General features: G+C 42.6%; 1 protein-coding gene across 1 annotated transcript in view; it reads right to left on the bottom strand.

Annotated features, from left to right (window-relative positions):
• PIP4K2A (phosphatidylinositol-5-phosphate 4-kinase type 2 alpha) overlaps positions 1-19,821 on the bottom strand; it is a 178,405-nt gene that overhangs the window by 20,017 nt on the left and 138,567 nt on the right. The window contains exons 5-6 of the mRNA XM_077896832.1: positions 16,228-16,374; positions 11,480-11,518 (exon numbers count right to left, since the gene is read on the bottom strand). Of these exons, the coding sequence (XP_077752958.1) occupies positions 11,480-11,518; positions 16,228-16,374 (186 nt within the window). The remainder of the gene's footprint in view (positions 1-11,479; positions 11,519-16,227; positions 16,375-19,821) is intronic.

Raw genomic sequence — 19,821 nt, 5'->3', positions numbered from 1 at the left:
TGACCGTAACTCACGCCCAAGAAAGCCTTATTGCTTAGCTTTTCAAAAATTTTTGTCAATTTTAATTCCAGGATAGGCAACTTGGGGTCCTGTTAGTTTCAGGTGTCCACCACAGTGCGTCCCCGGCTGTACTGGTCCCCCTTCCCCCGCCTCTGCTCTGCTAACCATCTGTTTGTTCTCTAGAGTTGAGAGTCTGTTTCCAGGTTTGTCTTTTCTCTTTATTGCTTAGCTTTCAGAACAATTTCAACATAGCCTTCTGATAATGAGAAGTATTTATATTTTAAACACCTTTTTTTTCTTAAAGAAAACTACCACGCTATGAATGAATGACCTTACGAACCTCTTGGGTTCACGGCCCACAAAGGTGAGGGCTGCGGAGTAGCACAGAAATAACTGTGGGTAGCAACGGAGCCTACTCTTTGCCTTGCAACACTGGATTATTTGCACCCAGGAGAGCTTTGAAAGCCTCTAAGTGGCAGATCTGGTTCTTTAATGGGTGTCTTTCATACTCTTTCTAGTTCAATGTGGAACCAGCCAGAGGGCGGAGGAAACCCCCAGAGCTAAAGACATCAGCTCAGAATCGCTTAACTGCAGACTCGTGGAGCCTGGCTCCTGGCCAGCGGTCAGCAACCTTTTTGAAGTGGTAGTAGGTGAAGTCTTTATTTATTCCCTCTGAATTAAGTCCTCTTGGCCGGTTTCGTGGAGACTGGGAGCCTCCGGGTGGGATGGGGGAATTGCAGCACCACACAATGCCGAGGATGTGCTACATCACCCTCCCCAGGCTGCCCAGCCCTGGCCAGGGACTCCAGCCTGGGAGCTGCTCCCAGGCCCCAGCCAGCTGAGGGAGGCGTGCACAACCAAGCTCAGCATCGAGTCCAGCAGGGCCCAAGTGTAATGAGGCACGGTTACTTCCCCTTTTGATAATTCTACTGGGGTGGATTGGACCCAAAATGACATTCACCTCTACTACCGTGAGGCGTAAATGCATAAAGACAGCCAAAGGCATAAGCAGAGAGACACTCTTGCCCTTGCAACCTAGGTAGGATCTTGCTTCCATTGTTTGGATAAAATTAGGATGTAGACCCCTCACACTTCCTTGCTGGGTGACGCCAGACCCGGGGTCCATTCAGCATGGCCCAGCATGAGACACAGACACAAGTGTCAGGTTATGAGCACAAACAGGGCCCAAGCTGCCGGGGTTATACCGCAGCTCCTCTGATTATTAGCTGTGCGGCTTTGAGCAAGTTACTTAACCTCTCTGTGACTTGGTTTCCTCCTCTGTTTTTTTTTTTTTTTTTAAAGATTTTATTTATTTATTCATGAGAGACACAGAAAGAGAGGCAGAGACACAGGCAGAGGGAGGAGAAGCAGGATCCATGCAAGGAGACCGATGTGGGACTCAATCCCTGGAATCCAGGATCACATCCTGAGCCAAAGGCAGGCGCCCAACCACTGAGCCACCCAGGCATCCCGTTTCCTCCTCTTTGGATTGGGATTAGCAAACAGCATTGCTGTGAGGATTACTTGAGTTCATACATGTAGAGCTTAGGGCAGTGCTTGCCCCTCGGGTTATACAGAACCAGTGTTATTTGTTGATGTTCTCAGGTATGGATTGTGTAGCTAGAGAAAAACTCGTTGCTGATAAATCCAGAGCAAGGTTTTTTAAAAGTCTGGCATATTTAATAAGATTTTTTTTTTAATTTTTATTTATTTGTGATAGTCACAGAGAGAGAGAGAGAGAGAGGCAGAGACACAGGCAGAGGGAGAAGCAGGCTCCATGCACCGGGAGCCCGACGTGGGATTCGATCCCGGGTCTCCAGGATCGCGCCCTGGGCCAAAGGCAGGCGCCAAAACCGCTGCGCCACCCAGGGATCCCAAGTCTGGCATATTTAACACTTTTATACTAGCTGTGATGTTCTGAAGCAGCTACTTAACCTGTCCCTCCTGAGTCTCTGTTCTTCATTAGTAAGAAACATACTATGTAACAATCTTGGTCATGGTAAAAAATGGTTTCTGTGCAACTAAACACCAATGAACGTGGCCATGAGAGTCGGGATATACACCCAACTGTGTCAGAGCCTGAAGATACCAACATGTGGATATTTTAAATGTATACATGCTTCTGAATATAAATAAATAATCACTTATTATTCCCTGGAGTTCAGTAAAAGACAGAAATAAATGATCTCTAAGGGCAGATTTGGCCCAGGCTTTGAAATTAAAAAAAAAAAGCCAAAAGTATGCAGAACTAACAACTACAGAGTTTAGAGCTCTCATTTTTAGAAGTGAACATGTGCTTTTGAGGCCAGCTCAGCAAAGTCCCAGGTGGTCAGAGAGAAATTATGGATCCTGGGAGGGCAAAGAAGGCAAAAGGTAAAAAAAAAAAAAAAAAAAAAAAAAGGTAGAAAGGAGATTCAGAAAACAAAACAAAAACAAGGCATTAGTACTGCCCTTTTAATATAAAAAGCACTTTTAATGAAAACTTTAAAATTCAAAATTAGTAAACATTTTGCAGATTATCTGAAAACAAAACCAAAAATGAATGTTTACCAAAGGGATTTAGATTTTGTTCCAAGTGGAAGTTAACCTGTTGGTTATATATAAATATTTACCTACTTCACTGGGTTCTGTGATGTGATATATTGGATTGCTGTCATGTGCATGAAGTTTTGTAATACTGCCTATTTTAAGGGTTAGTGAAGCCAGAAATGATACAGAAGTCTTATTTTAGTTAGATTAAAAAATCAAAGTATCTCTTAGAGGAGTCCGAAAACATTTTTTTTTGAAAATCACAAATATATTTAAAAAAAAAAAAAAAAAGAAAATCACAAATATTTGAAACCTGTAGCCACAGTCAAAAACGTAACTTCCTGTATGCAGAATTCAAATGAAAATGATACTAGGTTTTATCATCATTCTACAATTATGTTAAATTATCCTAAAAGAGCCTATTGTATTTTATATTGCCACTACCAATAGGAAAGTAAAAAAAAAAATATATATATATATATGTATATATATATATATATATACACTCAAAATGCACAGAGCCAAAATTTATATAATACAAAGCCACGTTTTTGTTTTTGCCTGGATGGTAACTGTAACAGGAAAATGAAGTGTACTCCTGTCACACTTGAGTGTTTAATGCAAACAGGATTTTGGCACCAGAAGGTTTCAATGCAAAGGATAATACATAGCATAGTTCTCTGTGATTAAAGGACTTGTATTTCAGTATGAAATGAATTTTTGTTCGATGTGCTCATTTGGCAACCCATTTTTTAAAGTCTAATTGTAAGCCTTGATGTCAAAGATTGCAGCCTGGTGTCCTTTGATGGGCTGTACTGTCACACTTGGAGCTGAATACACAACATAAAAAAATATGTACTAATTATTGTCTTATGTGAGGGACTGCTTATGTTCCTGATTTACCCGTTATTCCAAGCTCACCTAAATAAAAATGAAAAGAAAATGATACCCACTTCAGCAGGCTTTCCACAAAACTTCATAAAAATCAGAATCTGTGGGACTGAAAATATATTCTCCAGAAATATTTCTGTGAGGGAGAGAATTTTAGGCAATCCTTACACTGGAGCTACGACAAAGTTAATTTGATTGAATAACATCATATATGCGGCATCAATTTTAGAGTAAGAAGAGATGTTAGAGACTTATAATGCAATCAGTTCTGCTGCTCAAAACATTCAAGTCACAAATTTGATACATGAAAAGGCAAATTAGTGAATATGGGTAGAGTTCATACAGAAGTAGCAAAGATAACAGGTGCTTTCTCACAAAAAGCACATGTAACAACCTTCTTGGACATCTGCAAGTGCAGGGCTTGGAAAGTGACCCAAGAGCTCATTGCTACTTTGTGATTTCCACAATGAGAATGTATACATTTGTGGCCAGAGTCCGCAGGTGAAAGGTTCATCATTTTTATTTTGAACTTGTCTGTGTGTAACCGTTGTTGTTGGGTGGCGCAGCGGTTTGGCGCCTGCCTTTGGCCCAGGGCGCGATCCTGGAGACCCGGGATCGAATCCCACATCGGGCTCCCGGTGCATGGAGCCTGCTTCTCCCTCTGCCTGTGTCTCTGCCTCTCTCTCTTTCTCTCTCTGTGACTATCATAAAAAAAAAAAAAAAAAAAAGAAAGAGAATATACTTCAACACACTTGTGAAACCGGGCTGCAATTAAGAAGCACAAACTGGGTAAACCCCAGTGTAATTCTGCCCCTTAGAACACAGTGCCCAGCTGTGGGTTATTTTCCCTAAGATTTTCAAGCTAATATTTAAAATGTGAAATTTACTGCTTTTCTAACATTGTCATACTTTGCAAAACGTAATGGCCCTTTAACTGTAAGTGGTGGTATCAATGGTGACACCATGGTTTTCCTCCACAGGCTGTGACATGACAGTTAACCTATAAGCGGGGCCCACAAAATAGGTTGTTAGGATCTGACTAGAAGATTCTGTTGCACCGATGTTGATGGTGATTATGTCAGAAATCACAGTCTGAAAACTTAAGAAATTTGCTAAGTACTATATGGTTTCTGGTTTATTTATTTATTTTTGGTTTCTGGTTTAATACTAACCTAGTGAACATCACAGTTTTATTGTTTTATTTTATATTATTATTATTATTATTATTATTATTATTATTATTATTATTATATTTTTTTAGAGAGAGGAGGGCAAAGTGAGAGAATCTTAAGCAGGCTCCATGCCCAGCGTGAAGCCCATGCAGGGCTTGATCTCAAAGCCTGAGATCATGATCTGAACTGAAATCAAGAGTCAGATGTTTAACTGACTGAGCCACCCAGGTGCCCCACAATTTTATTATTTTATAAAGTATGCATTTGGGGGATCCCTGGGTGGCTCAGCGGTTTAGCACCTGCTTTTGGCCCGGGGTGCCGTCCTGGGGTCCCAGGATCGAGTCCCGTGTCGGGCTCCCTGCATGGGGCCTGCTTCTCCCTCTGCCTGTGTCTCTGCCTCTCTCTCTCTCTCTCTATCATGAATAAATAAATAAAATCTTAAAAAAAAATGTGCATTTGCAGCAGCTTGGCTTAAATTCAGGCCCCATTCTAAATTTTTAAGTTTTCTTTTCACTGTGACTCTTTCTGGAACTAACCGAATAAGAGTTGTCAGCTTTAAAAAAAAAAAAAAAAAAAATCCCCGTATCTAAAGCACCGCTCCACGTGTGCTTGGGATACTCTGGGTTGAATTCATTCCAGAGAAATAAAAATGAAACGACAGCAACTGAGAGTCTGCATGCCACCTTAAGCCAGCCAGACTGGCCTGAGATCTTTAATGCTGTCACCTGGGAGGTGCTCACAAGAGCCACTGCATGTCACCTCCTCTATTTCACATACCACGTTTACCAAATTCCAAATGAGTTGAATCTTAAAAACTCTGCTTCCCAGACTAACCCCAATGGTTTACATTATAGGGTTCTTAAGGCTTGCTCCGACATCCGCTGATATAATATAACAGTTCCAAACATTCCTTCCCTTAATCAGAGCAATCACCTTCATCCATACCTAGAACAGACAGGATTTTAGTGATTGTCAAGTCCAGGACTTCTCAAAATCAAGTCTGTTGCTGGACTGCCCTTCTGCAGGAGGGGAGAGCTTTGTTTGAAACAACAGATTCTTACACTTAAAGCAGGAGAACCAACGATACAATCAAATCTTTTCATCTTACGAATGATGATAAAATGAATTGATTTATCCCCACACCCCGAACTTCCATTAATGCTAGAGCAGGGGCTGGGACTCAGATCCACTAATGCAGTTTGGGCACCCTCCCCACAAAACCCTTCTTATTGAACATCTCTGGGCCATGAGGCAGATGTGACCCATGTTGCCTTTTAACTTGAGTCTGAGAAACAGGCCCTGCTTCTGTCCTGACGGGAAGCCAATCCTTGTACTTTGGGTGCTGGAATAGGTGTTTCTAGCCCTGGCTGGCAAAGGGAAATGATTCACCTCCCCCTGCGGAGCAAAGGGATTTTTACAGAAGAAGGTTAAAGCATTAGCTGAGTTTGGGGCATGGAAACTGTGATAATCTTGCTTTAGCTGATCATCAGCTGACAGTGGAAAGATTCGCGGAAGGACACGCAGCTGCGCCTGGTGTCCCTCAGGCTCTGAGCATCATTGTCACCTTGCCTTTAGCTGCATCCCAAAGAATCAGAGAGAGGGAGTCATTAATTGTAATTTGTTAAATTTAAAGATCACAAAAGAAATGCTGAAAAGTGGTTTAGGAAAGCATTTTTCGATGTGAGGGTATTAATGATCAATTCTCCTGAACCTTCAGTCATTAATAGGTAAAATGTCAGAGAGAGTGACAGTCACTTAATTGCTAGTGCAATTCACAAAGCCTAAGAATCGACAAGGCAGTCTTCTGTGGCCCGTTACCAAGTGTCAACAATGATTATTGCCAATATCGTTACACAAATGCCAATTGCGGGGCAGCTGTTTCCTTTCACGCGGGTTCCAGGGAGAAGGTTAGATGTTAAAAAGGAATCTTCTTCTCGTGACCCAGTGACTCCATTACACAGGCTCTACTTTACCTAATAAAATCAGGCCCGAGTTTGGAGAAGTGTGCAGAACGATGAACAAAATGCATATTTGTGTAAATCCCCAGGACTCTCTCTCTCTCTCTCGAGAACATGGGCTCTTTAAAGAGTCAGGTCAAATCCCTCAGAAATCAAGTGAGTCCAGTTATGTTTTCTTTTACTTCCCTCGATTCCCTGCTGCGTCGCTTGCTTGCTGGCAGCGTGCTAAGACTGTCATTTGTAAAAAGCAGCCCGCTCAGCTATAATTACTAATTTGATGTCACAGTGGAATCGCAGCGCAGCTGTGGAAAGATCGACCACCAGGGAGATCCGCGTTTCTCTGTCTCATTTAGAGGCGGCTAAACTGCTGCAGCCATGAATGGAAGATGCCCTTCCATTAAAAAGGAAAGAATTAAAGAATAAAACAAGTCATAGCAGCTGTCAGAATCTGACAACGGTTTAAAAAAGGAAAAAAAAAGAGCACTGTTCTGCTTTTTTCAAAAAAATTCAAGACATCTGTACATGCATGTTCTGATACTTGTTGCCATGAAAGTGATGCCACCATTGTTGCAACATAACTTCTTTATTCCCCTGTTTCATCTTCATTATTATGCTAATACAAATCACACTAATTGCGTGTCAAGCTGAAATCGAAGGGACGGGACTCGTCTGCACCTATATAGCACTCAATATTTGAAATGACGGTTTCAAAACTTGTCATCAACAAGTTCAAAGTATGGGAAATTAAAACAGTTATAATGACTCAGATGAAAGGAAAACTCACAATTGAGATTACTAATTAAGCCCTGTCAATGGAGATTCCTGATGAAAATTACTCCTTGCACCATGACCATCATTTTTTTTTTTTTTTTAAGAGAAATTCAGTTCCACGGGGAGAGCAAGGAAAAGATTCTTGGCAGATTGTGGGATTTCATTCATAAAAGGCAAAAATGTAGAAAATAAATATTTTTAGCCTTCCTCAAATAGTTCCACCCAGAGGTAAGAGCCATTGTTTTGATAACATTTATGGTTTTATTTGTGAGGATAAAGAAAAGCATGTATCTTTGGAAGATGAAAAATGTTAACTGCTCATGGAAAGAAAGCCTGGAAATTGACAGAAAAGGAGAGGCAGACAGATTTTTTTAGAACTTAAAAGACTCAGTGTTTTTAGAAGTTCAGCAAGCTCCACCATACACATTTCATTTATTTTTTTATGTATTACAGTTTGATGAATGTTACCTTAGTTGTGGGGAGGTTATAAACAAACTGCTGTATCAGTGATGCCCCACTGCCAACACAGGCAGGCGTAGTGTAGTCTCCAGCGATTGCAAAAAAATTTTTTTTAAGATTTTATGTATTTATTCATGAGACACACGGAGAGGCAGAGACATAGGCAGAGGGAGAAGCAGGTTCCCTGGGGAGCCCGAGGTGGGACTCGATCCCAGGACCCCGGGATCACGATCTGAGCCAAAGGCAGATACTCAACCACTGAGCCACCCAGGTACCCGCGATTACAAATTTTAATGCCTTTACATTCCTTATCTCTAAAGGTTTTTCCTCTTGCCCCTGCCTGGTGAATGCCTGTAAACTAGAAGGGCACGTGGGTCGCTTTTTGGAGCCATTCCTTCTAGAAGAGCTCTCATGAACCCCAAGCCCCAAAGGAAGGAGAGGGCACTGAATTCTTCCTCAGGGGAATCGTGTAGATGACTTTAATGCTCACACAGTGTAAGATGCTGTGACAGCGACTGCATTTACAAAATGCCTAAAGCCTCAAATGGAGGAAATGTGAATTGGTTGTTTTGCCAACACCGTGAGAAACCAAACTATTTATTTCACTACTTTGAAAATTCTTAGACCAAGACTCAGAATGACCTTTGCTCTAGTACCAAATTTAACTCCATAACATTGTTTTTGTCAATGCAGTGAATGCTTCATGATTCACGGGATCGCTATGGATTCTTATGTCCTTTTAAAAAAGGAGACGGAGAAGTGCCAGACATTCAGAGGGTCACGGCACAGTGGTTAGAAATGCCAGCCTTGGGTTGGAAGCCTGGCTCCGCCACATCGTAACTGGGGGGCTCTGGACAACTTACTGGACCTGTCGGTGAAGTACCCTCATTAACTCAGAGGAAGTAATAATAGCACCGCCTCATAAGACGGTTGGAAGGATGACATGACCAGATTCATGCAAAATGTACAACACTGACTGCCATATTGTATACACTCAACAAATGTCAGTTATTACTATAGGCCTTTCTAAATCCCAAGACATCAGAATTAACAATAAAAAAAATAAACCCCAAAGGTAAGGTTTCACCTCTGGCCCTGACCATGTGACAGAGCATGGGAACTAAGCTCGTGAGTCTCACATCTGCCAAGATGTGAGGTGGGCCAGGTCCTTCCCATTGCTGACTTCTCTGAGCCCACCTCCAGGGGAGATGTTTTGAGGAATAGTTCAGCACAGGATAAAAGCATCCTAAGTAGGCTCCTCAGAAAAGGGGGTCTCTATTAAACAAATCCTCTAATTTTATTCTTCATTCTTTTCACAGAAACCTATACCAATAAAGGGCTCAGTGTTGAAATATGGTGAATGCCGTGGGTTTCTGGGAAATTTGTGGTTCTATGGGCAGAGCAGTGGAGGGAGGGCCAGGCAACTGGATGGTCTGCTTCTGATGAAATATTACAGCTTCAAGGATATCAAATACTTGTGGCTTTCCTTCACATATGGCCTCGTTCAAGGATTTTGGCTTCAGTAGCAACCACCCTATGGCCTCTCACTGTCTTTCTTGGCATTGTTAATTGTGAGAGAGGACCATGGTGATCAAATCTGAAGAAATGAAAATGAACAGAGTTGGGAGGGAGAGGGTGGTCTGCTAGCAATAGTTTCAAGAGACTTGGGAACAAAGTGAAAACAGAGCCACCAGCATGGAGTAGTGGTTGTCATCACAACCACGGTTCTTACTCAGGGGCTGGCTTCTTGTTACGACGCCGAAAAGTGTGTGAGTCTCTTCAAACAGCCTAGATATTTTCTCCTGGGAGAAAAATCCCAATCCTACTGAACCTCCGAGTCTCTCATGAAATACAATTTAAATACCCACTCGGGTCTCAGACACTTGGAAGAAACATTTGGTCATAACAACAAGGAAGTGGGCAGTCCATTGTTTCTGTTTCTTTTGGCCAAAGCTGGTGCCTTCAGGGGATTTATGTGGAGATCAGAAGTGTAAAAATATATTCACTAGTGCACAGTAAAAATACAGATGGTCAGAGCAGGATCCACCATTTCCTTTTCTGTTCTTTACTTCTTAACCTACTGTTACCTGCCTTCTGCTCTGCCCACTGTCATGGACAAGGTCACTGGAGAGGTCCCTGGTGGTAAGTCCCATGGCTATTTCTCAGTCCTTATCCTACCTGCCCTTGCAGCAGTATCTGATTCTGAGCCAGTTCTTTTCCTCCGGCTTCTGAAATACAACTAGAGTGCAAGTCTCCCAAGGGAGGGGGCGATTTCACGGCACTATTCTTCACAACGCTTGGAGAAGTGCTTGCTCACAAGAGATGCTCCCTAAGTGTCTGCACAAATGACCCAAACTTTCCGCTCATCTGCTTGTGTCCTGTCTCTTTGGCTGATCCTTTGCCAGACTCTCTCCTTTCCCCACTCCTTAAATGATGCTTTTCTGGGCTGGTTCTAGACATTCTTCTATTCCATACACTCATCCTGGGTGGCCTCATCTACTTCCTTGTCTTTGCTGATCATCCTTCCTGTGACGTTTCCAAGCCCTTTATCCCTGCAGCCTCTCACGCCTACTGACATCTCTGTTCTAGTACCACACTGACACTGCAAACCCCTCCTCCTACTCTGCTCCCTCTTCCAGTGAGTAGAACCAACATCATCTTAATGGTCCAAACCAGACACATGGAGTTATTCTGAACCCGGCCCACCCTCCACACACACTCCCTGGCACTGTCCACCTCCCACATTCAATCTCTGGGTTCTGTGTGGCTTCTCCTTCCTAAATCTCCCTATAATCATCCTCCAACCATGAAAAAATCCACAAATACTTCTGAATGAATAAAGAAAAGTAGATTTCCAAAATATAAAGTTCAAATCAAGACAGAATGAGAACATTCTAAAAACAAAATTTAAAAGCAAAACAAAAACAAAAATCTTGAGCCCAGCTTTCAACGGTTCAGTCAAAAAGCTTCCCAAGGTGACAGACGAGGGGCGTAACATAGAGTATCGAGGTACTTTCATATAAGTAAATGTCGATTTTGGTCAGCTTAGGTTTACATACAGAAAGCTACTTCCCAAACTCTTAATCAAACTGACTTAAGTTGCATCTGCCTATAATCTTGCATAATAAACCAAATGTGGTTCAAATATTACCTGTTGTGTAGTGACTCAGGAAAAAATAATCTCCTCATCCCTAATTCTTTAAGTAAAAAGCTCTCTAACCACATCGTAGAGCTGGAAAGGAGTTTGAAGCTCATCTGAGCCAACCTTTTATAGGTGAAGCTGAAACTCAACACGCTCATTTTACCGGAGACAAACCAGGGCTCAGAGAGGCATGGAAAGGACTGGGGCTCCCAGCTGCCAGTTAGGGGTAAAGTGGGGTTAGGACCCTGGCTGCTAACCTGTACCTGTCTGTCTGGATCCTAAGTAACCGCCCAGACAGCTGTGCTTTCAAGACTATGTTGCATGAGAAACATTTCTTTCAACCACACTTAAAACTAATAAACAGAACTATTCCATTACCCAACAGAATGGGGCAGCTAATCTGAGGAAGAGAAGCTGAGGCAGGAGGCTCCTCTGGTCAGTGATGGGCTGCTCTCAGGCAGAGGGAAGAATCACAGTGGGAGGCAGGAGAGGAAGAGTGGATATAAGGGGTGGACTGCGGCGGGAAGGACAGGGTAAAGGTAAGTCAGGGTACTTACCTTTTCCTTGTCGCTGGCTTCTCGAGCCACCGTAGAGCCCTGAAACACAAAGATGTCATTAAAACATGCACATGGGAGGCCTCGGGCTTCACATGTTTAAGGTATGCAAATGTTCCAGGGCAGAGCGCAGAAATGAATGAGCGCCAACTTTGCTTTGGAGTGAGCTCGGTCCCTTCCCTGATCACAACCCTGCCCAGTGGGCGCTCCTTCCTCTGCAGACATCCCTGTTGGCTCGTCTCCAATCCTTTCCCTAGCTCGGCAACTGAACTGGATTCTCTCCCTGGTTCTTGCCCTCCAGTTGGAAATCAGAAAACCTGATGAACCCTTGAACAATAACATTTTAAAAATTATTATTTTTAAAGAGAATAAGCACATGAAGGGGTGGCAAAGGGCAGGAGAGGGAGAGAGAATCTTAAGCAGACTTCATGCCCAGTGCAGAGCCTGATGCAGGGGTTCCATCTCATGACCCTGGGATCATGACTTGAGCCGATATCAAGTCTGACACTTAACTGACTGAGCTGCCCAGGCGCCCCTTGAATGATAACTTACTGACACCAGATCAAAACCGTGCTCTGCTTCTTGCCTCGATTGCCAGATATGGTTGGTCTAGAAGACGGAATCTTCAAAGATGAAATGGGCCCCTGAGTGGCTGCCATGGCCACTGGAGCATTCAATGCCTGTTTCCCTGCATGATCTTCCAGATGGGGGTCTGTCCTGGACCTCTGCCTGCCTTTCTCCCCTGTGTCAGAGTTACTGGTGAACATTTTTCCTCACCTACTACTATGAGTAAGACCCTTTGGTACTTCCTGTCCCCTGCACTCTGGGAATCCCTTCAGACATACACGTTTCCTTGCACCCTCTTTGTGCCAGGCCCTAGGCCAAGCATAGACCTATAATGTGGAAGAAAACGCCATTCTTGATCTCAGCAATCCTACTCTACTGCACTGGTTTTCAAAGCCATGCCTTGGAGCTCTAGGGTTGTCCAAGAGGACCCAAGGCCACCCAGACGCCACTGGGGGTGGGGTGAGGGTGGGTAGAGCTCAAGAAGAGAAATGTTCCTTTGTCGAAGATGTTAATGCAAAAGAAAAGTTGGGAAACAAATGGCCAGTGAATTTCTAGCTATGTCAGGCTGACAAGAACAATTTTTCTTTGTGCTCCTCTGACCACTGCAGGATCTCACACAGCAACGCCAGGCATTCCCTACATAAATGGTTGGAGAAGGATCACCACCAATTCACTGCTCTCCCTTCCGCTGTAGTGCTGGCCACCCAGGCAAGACCAGGTCGGCAGAGTGACACGCTTGCCCCCCACCTCTTATATAGGCATGCACTGCCCTAGAACACTTGCATTAGCCAACTGTTAAGGGAATTTATCTGCAACATGGGAAAAACTTAAGTAGCTTCTAGATCAGCCATTCTTAAAGAAATCAACATTTCTTCTCTGTGACCATCTTTTATCCAGGCAGCTCAGGCACTGATTAGAACGTGGTTCACAAATGAGGGACTCAGACAGAGGAGATTCCTGGCTCTGGGGAAGAGAGCCCAGGCTGGAGTCATCCCCCTGGCCCAGACCCCACCCGGGGGCCAATCCTCCATCCCCCTGGTGCTCGGCATTCCTGGGTCTCCTGGATGTCAGAGACCCTGCTGTCAGTGCAAGGGAAATGCTCAAAGCTTCTTGGGGATGCATCAGAGGAGCACAAAGCTGACCCACGAAATGGTGATGGACAATGTGAACTGTTCATGATGGAAATCGTGTGGCCCTGTTCCACAGTCACAGCACACACCCTCTGCACAAACTCGCAGCTGCCCCTTGAAATGGTCTGTTTTCCTTGTTTTTAGAGATTCTTGAATACAGACCACAAATATCTTCCCTTACACACTGATTTCTAACAAAGAATGTTCCCAAATTAAAACAACAACAACATCAAAAACGACTGATATTTGCAATATCTGAGCACTAAGTTACTGGTCAGAGGTGGAAACTACTCATTCCTCTTTGTAGTTTTAGCCAAGTTTCTAAGTGTGTGTGTGTGTGTGTGTGTGTATTTTCCCTCCTGCAACATAATTTACCCTGCTTCTGATTCTCAGAAACGCTTCATCTCTATGTAAATGCAGATCATTAGCCCGGGGATGGGGGGGTGGGGGTGGGGGGGAACACCTCATCCAAATTTAATTCAAAATAAAAGCTCAAACAGGAGTAGAAAATAAAGTTAGTAAGTCAAGGCCAAGAGTTTGAGCCATGAAATGATGCCAGATGTCCAGGTTCCATCACAATCGAAAGTACTGGCAAGAAGAGCATTTATTTATTTATTTATTTATTTATTTATTTATTTATTCTGCAAGCTAAAATAGTGAGATGAAATTAGTGAAGTCCGAGGCAAATTAAAACTATAATATCCAGGCTATAAGTATAATTTACATCAATCTTGATGTTTACTAGATGCTTGCTTGAATGAGGCACTATCTTAGGGGAATAAAAAATAAAAAGGACCAAAAATTTGCTTTTTAAGGCACTTACTAGTAGAATGGATGAGTCATGACCAAAATTAATTGACCAGTTCGCATATGCCACACATTATGTGGGACACGATACATGTATATGTAAGTGTGTGTGTGTGTGTGTGTGTGTGTGTATGTAATTGAATCCTCGTAACAACCCAGCGAAGGTAAGTATAATCATCCCTGTTTTACAGATGCAGAAATGGAGGCACAAGAAAAGTTCAGCAACCCACACACAGCTAACAAGTGGTAAAACCAGGACAGATGGCCTCAGAGATCACTTACATATTCACTGATGTGATATCAGATTCCACATTGTAACTAAGCTTTGAGAAACTACCTTTTGTCAGGTTTTGGCATATCAAATAAGAAGATCCACAAATTCCTGAAAAAGTTATTAAAACACCGCCCTCCCAATTTCCAACTATACATGTAAAGTCTGACTTTTTTATACTCTTTAATCAAGTAACACTGCAACGGACAGCACAACCAGAGAGAACATTCCAACTGTCTCAAAGTAAGTCAGATGTTAGGGAGATTTGCAAAAATGCAAAGAACAAAAAAAGGCCACCTGTCTCACTAAATTTTTTGATTTGTAAGATATAGCTATTTGTCATAAAAATATGCTAACATGTAATGTTTTTTTATTGTACATAAAGTAAGCATTTAAAAATTTCTTACTTTAATTTCTAACATTGTAAACAGCAGTAGATACAACCTATATAAGCAAAAGCTTTTGGGAGTCCTCTTTTTAAAAAATTTTAATTTCAATATAATCAGCACACAATGTCATATTAGTTTCAGGTGTACAATATAATGATTTGAAAATTCTACACATTACTCAGTGTTCATCATGACAAGTGCACTCCTTATCCCCTTCCCCTCTTTCCCCCCTCCCCTCCCAATAACCATCAGTTTGTTCTCTATAGTTAAGTATCTGGTTTGTCTCTTTTTACATTTGTTCGTTTGTTTTGTTTTTTAAATTCCACATGGGTGAAATCATAGGATATTTGTCTTTCTCTGACTGACTTACTTCACCTAGCATCATACCCTCTAAATCCACCCACGTTGTCATAAATGGCAAGATTTCATTCTTTGTAATGGCAAATAGTTCATTGTATACGTACACCACTACTTCTTTATCCATTCATCTATCAAAGGATACTTGGGTTGCTTCCCTAATTTGGCTAATATAAACATGCTTCAATAAACATAGGTGTGCATATGTCTTTTCAAATTAGCGTCTTTGCATTCTTTGGGTAAATACCAAGTGGTGGAATTACCGGATCATATGACAGTTCTATTTTTAATTTTTTGAGGAATTCCCCTACTGCTTTCCACAGTGGCTGTACTGGGGGTCCTCTTTTAAGAGTGAAGGAGTCTGAGATCAAAAAATTTGAGATCTCCTAGCAAAGACCAAAGGGTGGCAAACTTTTTCTGAACGGGTCAGATGGTAAACGTTTTAGGTTTTGTGGTTCAAAACAGTCTCTGTGGTACTACTTGACTCTGCCATTCTAGTACAAAGAGCAACCACACGTGATACAGAAACACTGGTCATGGCAGTATGCCAATCAAACTTTATTTACAAAAATGGCCAAGTTGGATTTGCCATGTAGGCAGGTCCCAGAGTGCCAGCTCCTACCTTGGACGTTCTCTCCCAGAGTCAGTGATCCAAAGAGTCAGCTCACCTCCGTCCCCTCAGAACTCCCGTTGTGTGTCTCCCACTCAAAGTCTTTGAAATAGCAATGTCATCCTCCCAGTGAAACCTTCCCTGACACCCTCTGTAAGCTGTGTCCCTTCCCCATTCTCCCGTATCTTTACTTCTCTCCATAGCACTTACCACTTCTTAATATATACTAGGAACTACTAGCTACTTTTACTTCCTGTCTATCTGTACCTGCCACAATGTTAGCTCCTTAAGCGCAGGTTTGGTCTGTTTTGTTCGTCACACTATTCCTAGCAAAAAAACCCCAAAAAACAAAAAACAAAAACAAAAACAAACAAAAAAAAAAACCAATGCCTGGTACCCGGCTGATGCTCAATAAACAGCTCGCTGAAAATCAGACACGGTACCTCCTAACATGTATACAAGTATTCTGGTAAAGCCAGTCAGTGATCCTTGCTTAACTCGGAGCCGAGCACTGCTGGTTCAGTTGCCTGGTGGCTTTAAGCTCTGAGCACCTAAGTGTTTAGCATGATCAATTACAACCTTTGCTTAATTACTTAATAAAAATTAACCAAAAATCTCACCTTTAAGTCGTATTTCCTATATACAGATAAACGGTGGCTGAACACATTTCTTGTAACAATCACGTATATTTCAACTCCATCAACATTAAGCCGGTACATGCCCAAGAACTGGGGAAGAAGCGTGATCCCGTGACATTCTACTATGTACTGCACAGGAGAGAGAAAGGAACACATTATGCAATCAAAAGGTGCTCATTCAGATGTAAACTATAACTCTTCTGCCTATGGTGTTTAGACAAAGTCAAAGCCTCCAACCACTAAGGTTCTGGTTAGAGAAAATGGCCATGTTTGTATGGCCTGATATAGGATCTGTGTTCACCATGTATATACATAGATAAGAAAATTCAACTTTATCTCCAAAAGAGATGTTTTTTCCTAACATTCCAAACTAATCTGTAAAGTCAAAACTTGGATATAATAAAGTTAGACGAGAGGGCAAGTGACTGGTCCATCTGCTAACTCCTCTAAAGTGAAAGCACACTCTACCGAGGGCCTCCCCCCTCCTCCCCAGAAGCCCAGGTGATGACTCTGAGGTTGAGGGACAGTCACTTGGCCACCGAAGATCACTCTTTTAACAGTGTTAGGAAGGGGATCCCTGGGTGGCGCAGCGGTTTGGCGCCTGCCTTTGGCCCAGGGCGCGATCCTGGAGACCCGGGATCGAATCCCACATCGGGCTCCCGGTGCATGGAGCCTGCTTCTCCCTCTGCCTGTGTCTCTGCCTCTCTCTCTCTCTCTCTCTCTCTCTGTGACTATCATAAATAAATAAATAAAAAAATTAAAAAAAAAAAAAAAAACAGTGTTAGGAAAGTATAGCATCGAAGCTGTGATTAAAGAGGAAACTATGGAGAGAGCTGAGTGTTAGAAGCTGGAACAGTTGTGTCCAGTCCTCATTTTTGTTTCTCACCCACCACACTAAGGTGTTGAGCTAAGCTGCCCGCCAGAGCAGCAGCGTGAAAGGAAGGTACCACACTACCCCAAAGCGTTTGCTCCTGCTTCACAGATGGATGGAGGTACTGTGGCCCCATGTTAGATTTCATCAAGGCCACTGGACAAGTTCCAGCTTTGACACCATTTCTGATTATAGTTGCAAAAACACAACATGAGTCTCAAAGTACTGATGGCCATCCTCTAGAGGCCCACAAGAGGGAGACACACCTTCTTGAAAGCTGATCTTTATAAAACGGGTCCAATGGCACTCTCCAAAGGAAAGTCAGGTTTTCCTTTCTTTAAAATGAAAGGGGAGAGAATATTTCAAAAGAGCTCTTTTATGTCCTTGCCAGGTGTATGAAACCTCTAGAATAATGAATAGCATGAGTAGCATGATTCCAAAAATTGTAAAAATTGTTAAAATCGTACACATTGTGCATATTACAGGGAGAAGCCTAAAAGAATGGTCACCAAGTGGTAATGGTGGAATTTGGGGTCACTTTGCTTTCTCCATCCCCCATTTAAAAAAATATGCTGCTTGAGTTTTTCCATTTTACAATGAACATTTTATAAAAATAAAAATTAAAGTCCTTTGAAACTTTTTTAGTGGTAAGCACTGTCAATAATCAACTCAGATAATATTTAACCATCCTCAGAGTCAAAAAAAGCCTTTAGTTTTTGTCATTAAAGATGAACAGCATTAGTACATGAGTTTGATTTTTGTCACCCAGAGTATTGGCAGGTTTTAAAGATTTTTTTTTAATTTTTATTTATTTATGATAGTCACACAGAGAGAGAGAGAGGCAGAGACATAGGCAGAGGGAGAAGCAGGCTCCATGCACCGGGAGCCCGACGTGGGATTCGATCCCTGGTCTCCAGGATCGTGCCCTGGGCCAAAGGCAGGCGCCGAACCGCTGCGCCGCAGGTTTTAAAGATGCTCTTGCTCTTTTTAATCATACTGAGCATAACTGAGCTACACATTTTAATTTGATTTTTTAAAATATTTATTTATTCATGAGAGACACAGAAAGAGAGGCAGAGACATAGACAGAGGGAGAATTAGGCTCCCTGAAAGGAGCCTGATGTGGGACTCAATCCCAGGACCCCGGGATCACAACCTGAGCCTAAGGCAGATGCTCAACCACTGAGCCACTCAGGTGCCCCTAATTTGACATATTTTTCTGAGCAGAGTTTCACCTCAATTTGTTCTTCATGTGAAGTCAGGTCAGTGGAACATTTTCTATTTCTCTTTCAAAAAATAGTAAACTAACTTGAGATTTGCTAATACAAGATAGACAGTAAAGTGGTATTGGTTGAAAAGAAAACTTCTCTCATCTGATCTAAGGAAATAAAAAAAAGTTGTCCCTCACCTCTGAAGAAAGACAGTTTGGGTGAGCCTTACAAACATGGTGACTATGGGAGTCTACCCCATGTAAGCACGGTAGCAAGAAGGCAGGTTTGTGAGCTGGAAAGAACGCACATGCATCTCAGTGCCTCCATTCACCAGCTGTGGGATCTTGGGCAAGTTATTAGATCACTCTTCATTTTAGTTTCATGTTTTGGAAAATAAGTGCCATAATTCCTACCATGAAGGCAAGTTGTTGTGAGGATTAGTCTGTCTGAATACTTCACACGAAGCCTGTGTGCTACACTACATTCTTCTTCCCTCTGCTGAGGACAGTGGTAATAGTGACAATTATTTTCATTCAAAACTCTCCTAAGAAATCAGCGTTACACTCATCTGCTTTGTCCTCCAAATTCACTCACGAACTTGGATGGGCGTCCACTCTGAGGCAGGCTGTGCGTAGTATTTTGGAGGCCCACAGGGCATGTCTGTCCCCTGTCAGGGACAGACAGGGGGGCACACACCAGTTTCAGTTTGGCTGCTCAACCCCTCTTTGTGCTCAGGTGATTCCCATCTTGGCCTATCTTTTACAAGTGCTGGCAGAAGAGTAAGTCTTTTTGATCAAAATCTCTGTACAAAGCCACAGAGTGCCATGGGACAGAGTAGATACTATGATTCATGTAATGAATACAATACAGAAACTTTCTGAATGCTGTACCGGAAATCATCGACAAGCTCCTCCCGCCTCCCGCCCCGAAAAACACCCACGCAGATTACATTCTACAATTCCTCTATCTTTAAGACTAAATAAACTACTGTGTATACAAATTAGATCAATTTAATCTGCATCTCCACATTTCTACACTTGCTTGTTCTCAAAGGCATTGTGTATCTTATGAGACTCTTAGATGAACACCTTGAAAAATACAGATTTAATAGACTTGAGCCGAGTAAAGAAACATGTGCAAGACCACAGCCCAGATTAAAGCCTGTCGTATTAAGATTCCAGTACTGATAAGCAACAGTTGGTGCCAAAGGTTTAGAAAGCATTTATGTGTCAGAAGAGAAAATCCCACCCATTAACTGAATTGCTGGGCAGGGGCACTGGGAAAAAATGACACAATTTCATAATAGGAGAGGGACATTCCACTGGCTCTGTGAACACCAGGGCTGGGGGACTGCTGCTCTAGCATGGTGTGTCACTGAAGGTGGGAGCTGGCCCAGAGGCCTGGACGTTCACCCTCTTAGGGTTTTCACCAGATGACCCAGGAAATGCTACACACAAATTCTAATGCCAGTGGTCACATCTGCAAACCACATGC

This window comes from Canis aureus, chromosome 5 (assembly GCF_053574225.1).
Source record: "Canis aureus isolate CA01 chromosome 5, VMU_Caureus_v.1.0, whole genome shotgun sequence".
Taxonomy (NCBI): Eukaryota; Metazoa; Chordata; class Mammalia; order Carnivora; family Canidae; genus Canis; species Canis aureus.
This window is presented reverse-complemented; position numbering and strand designations above follow the sequence as displayed.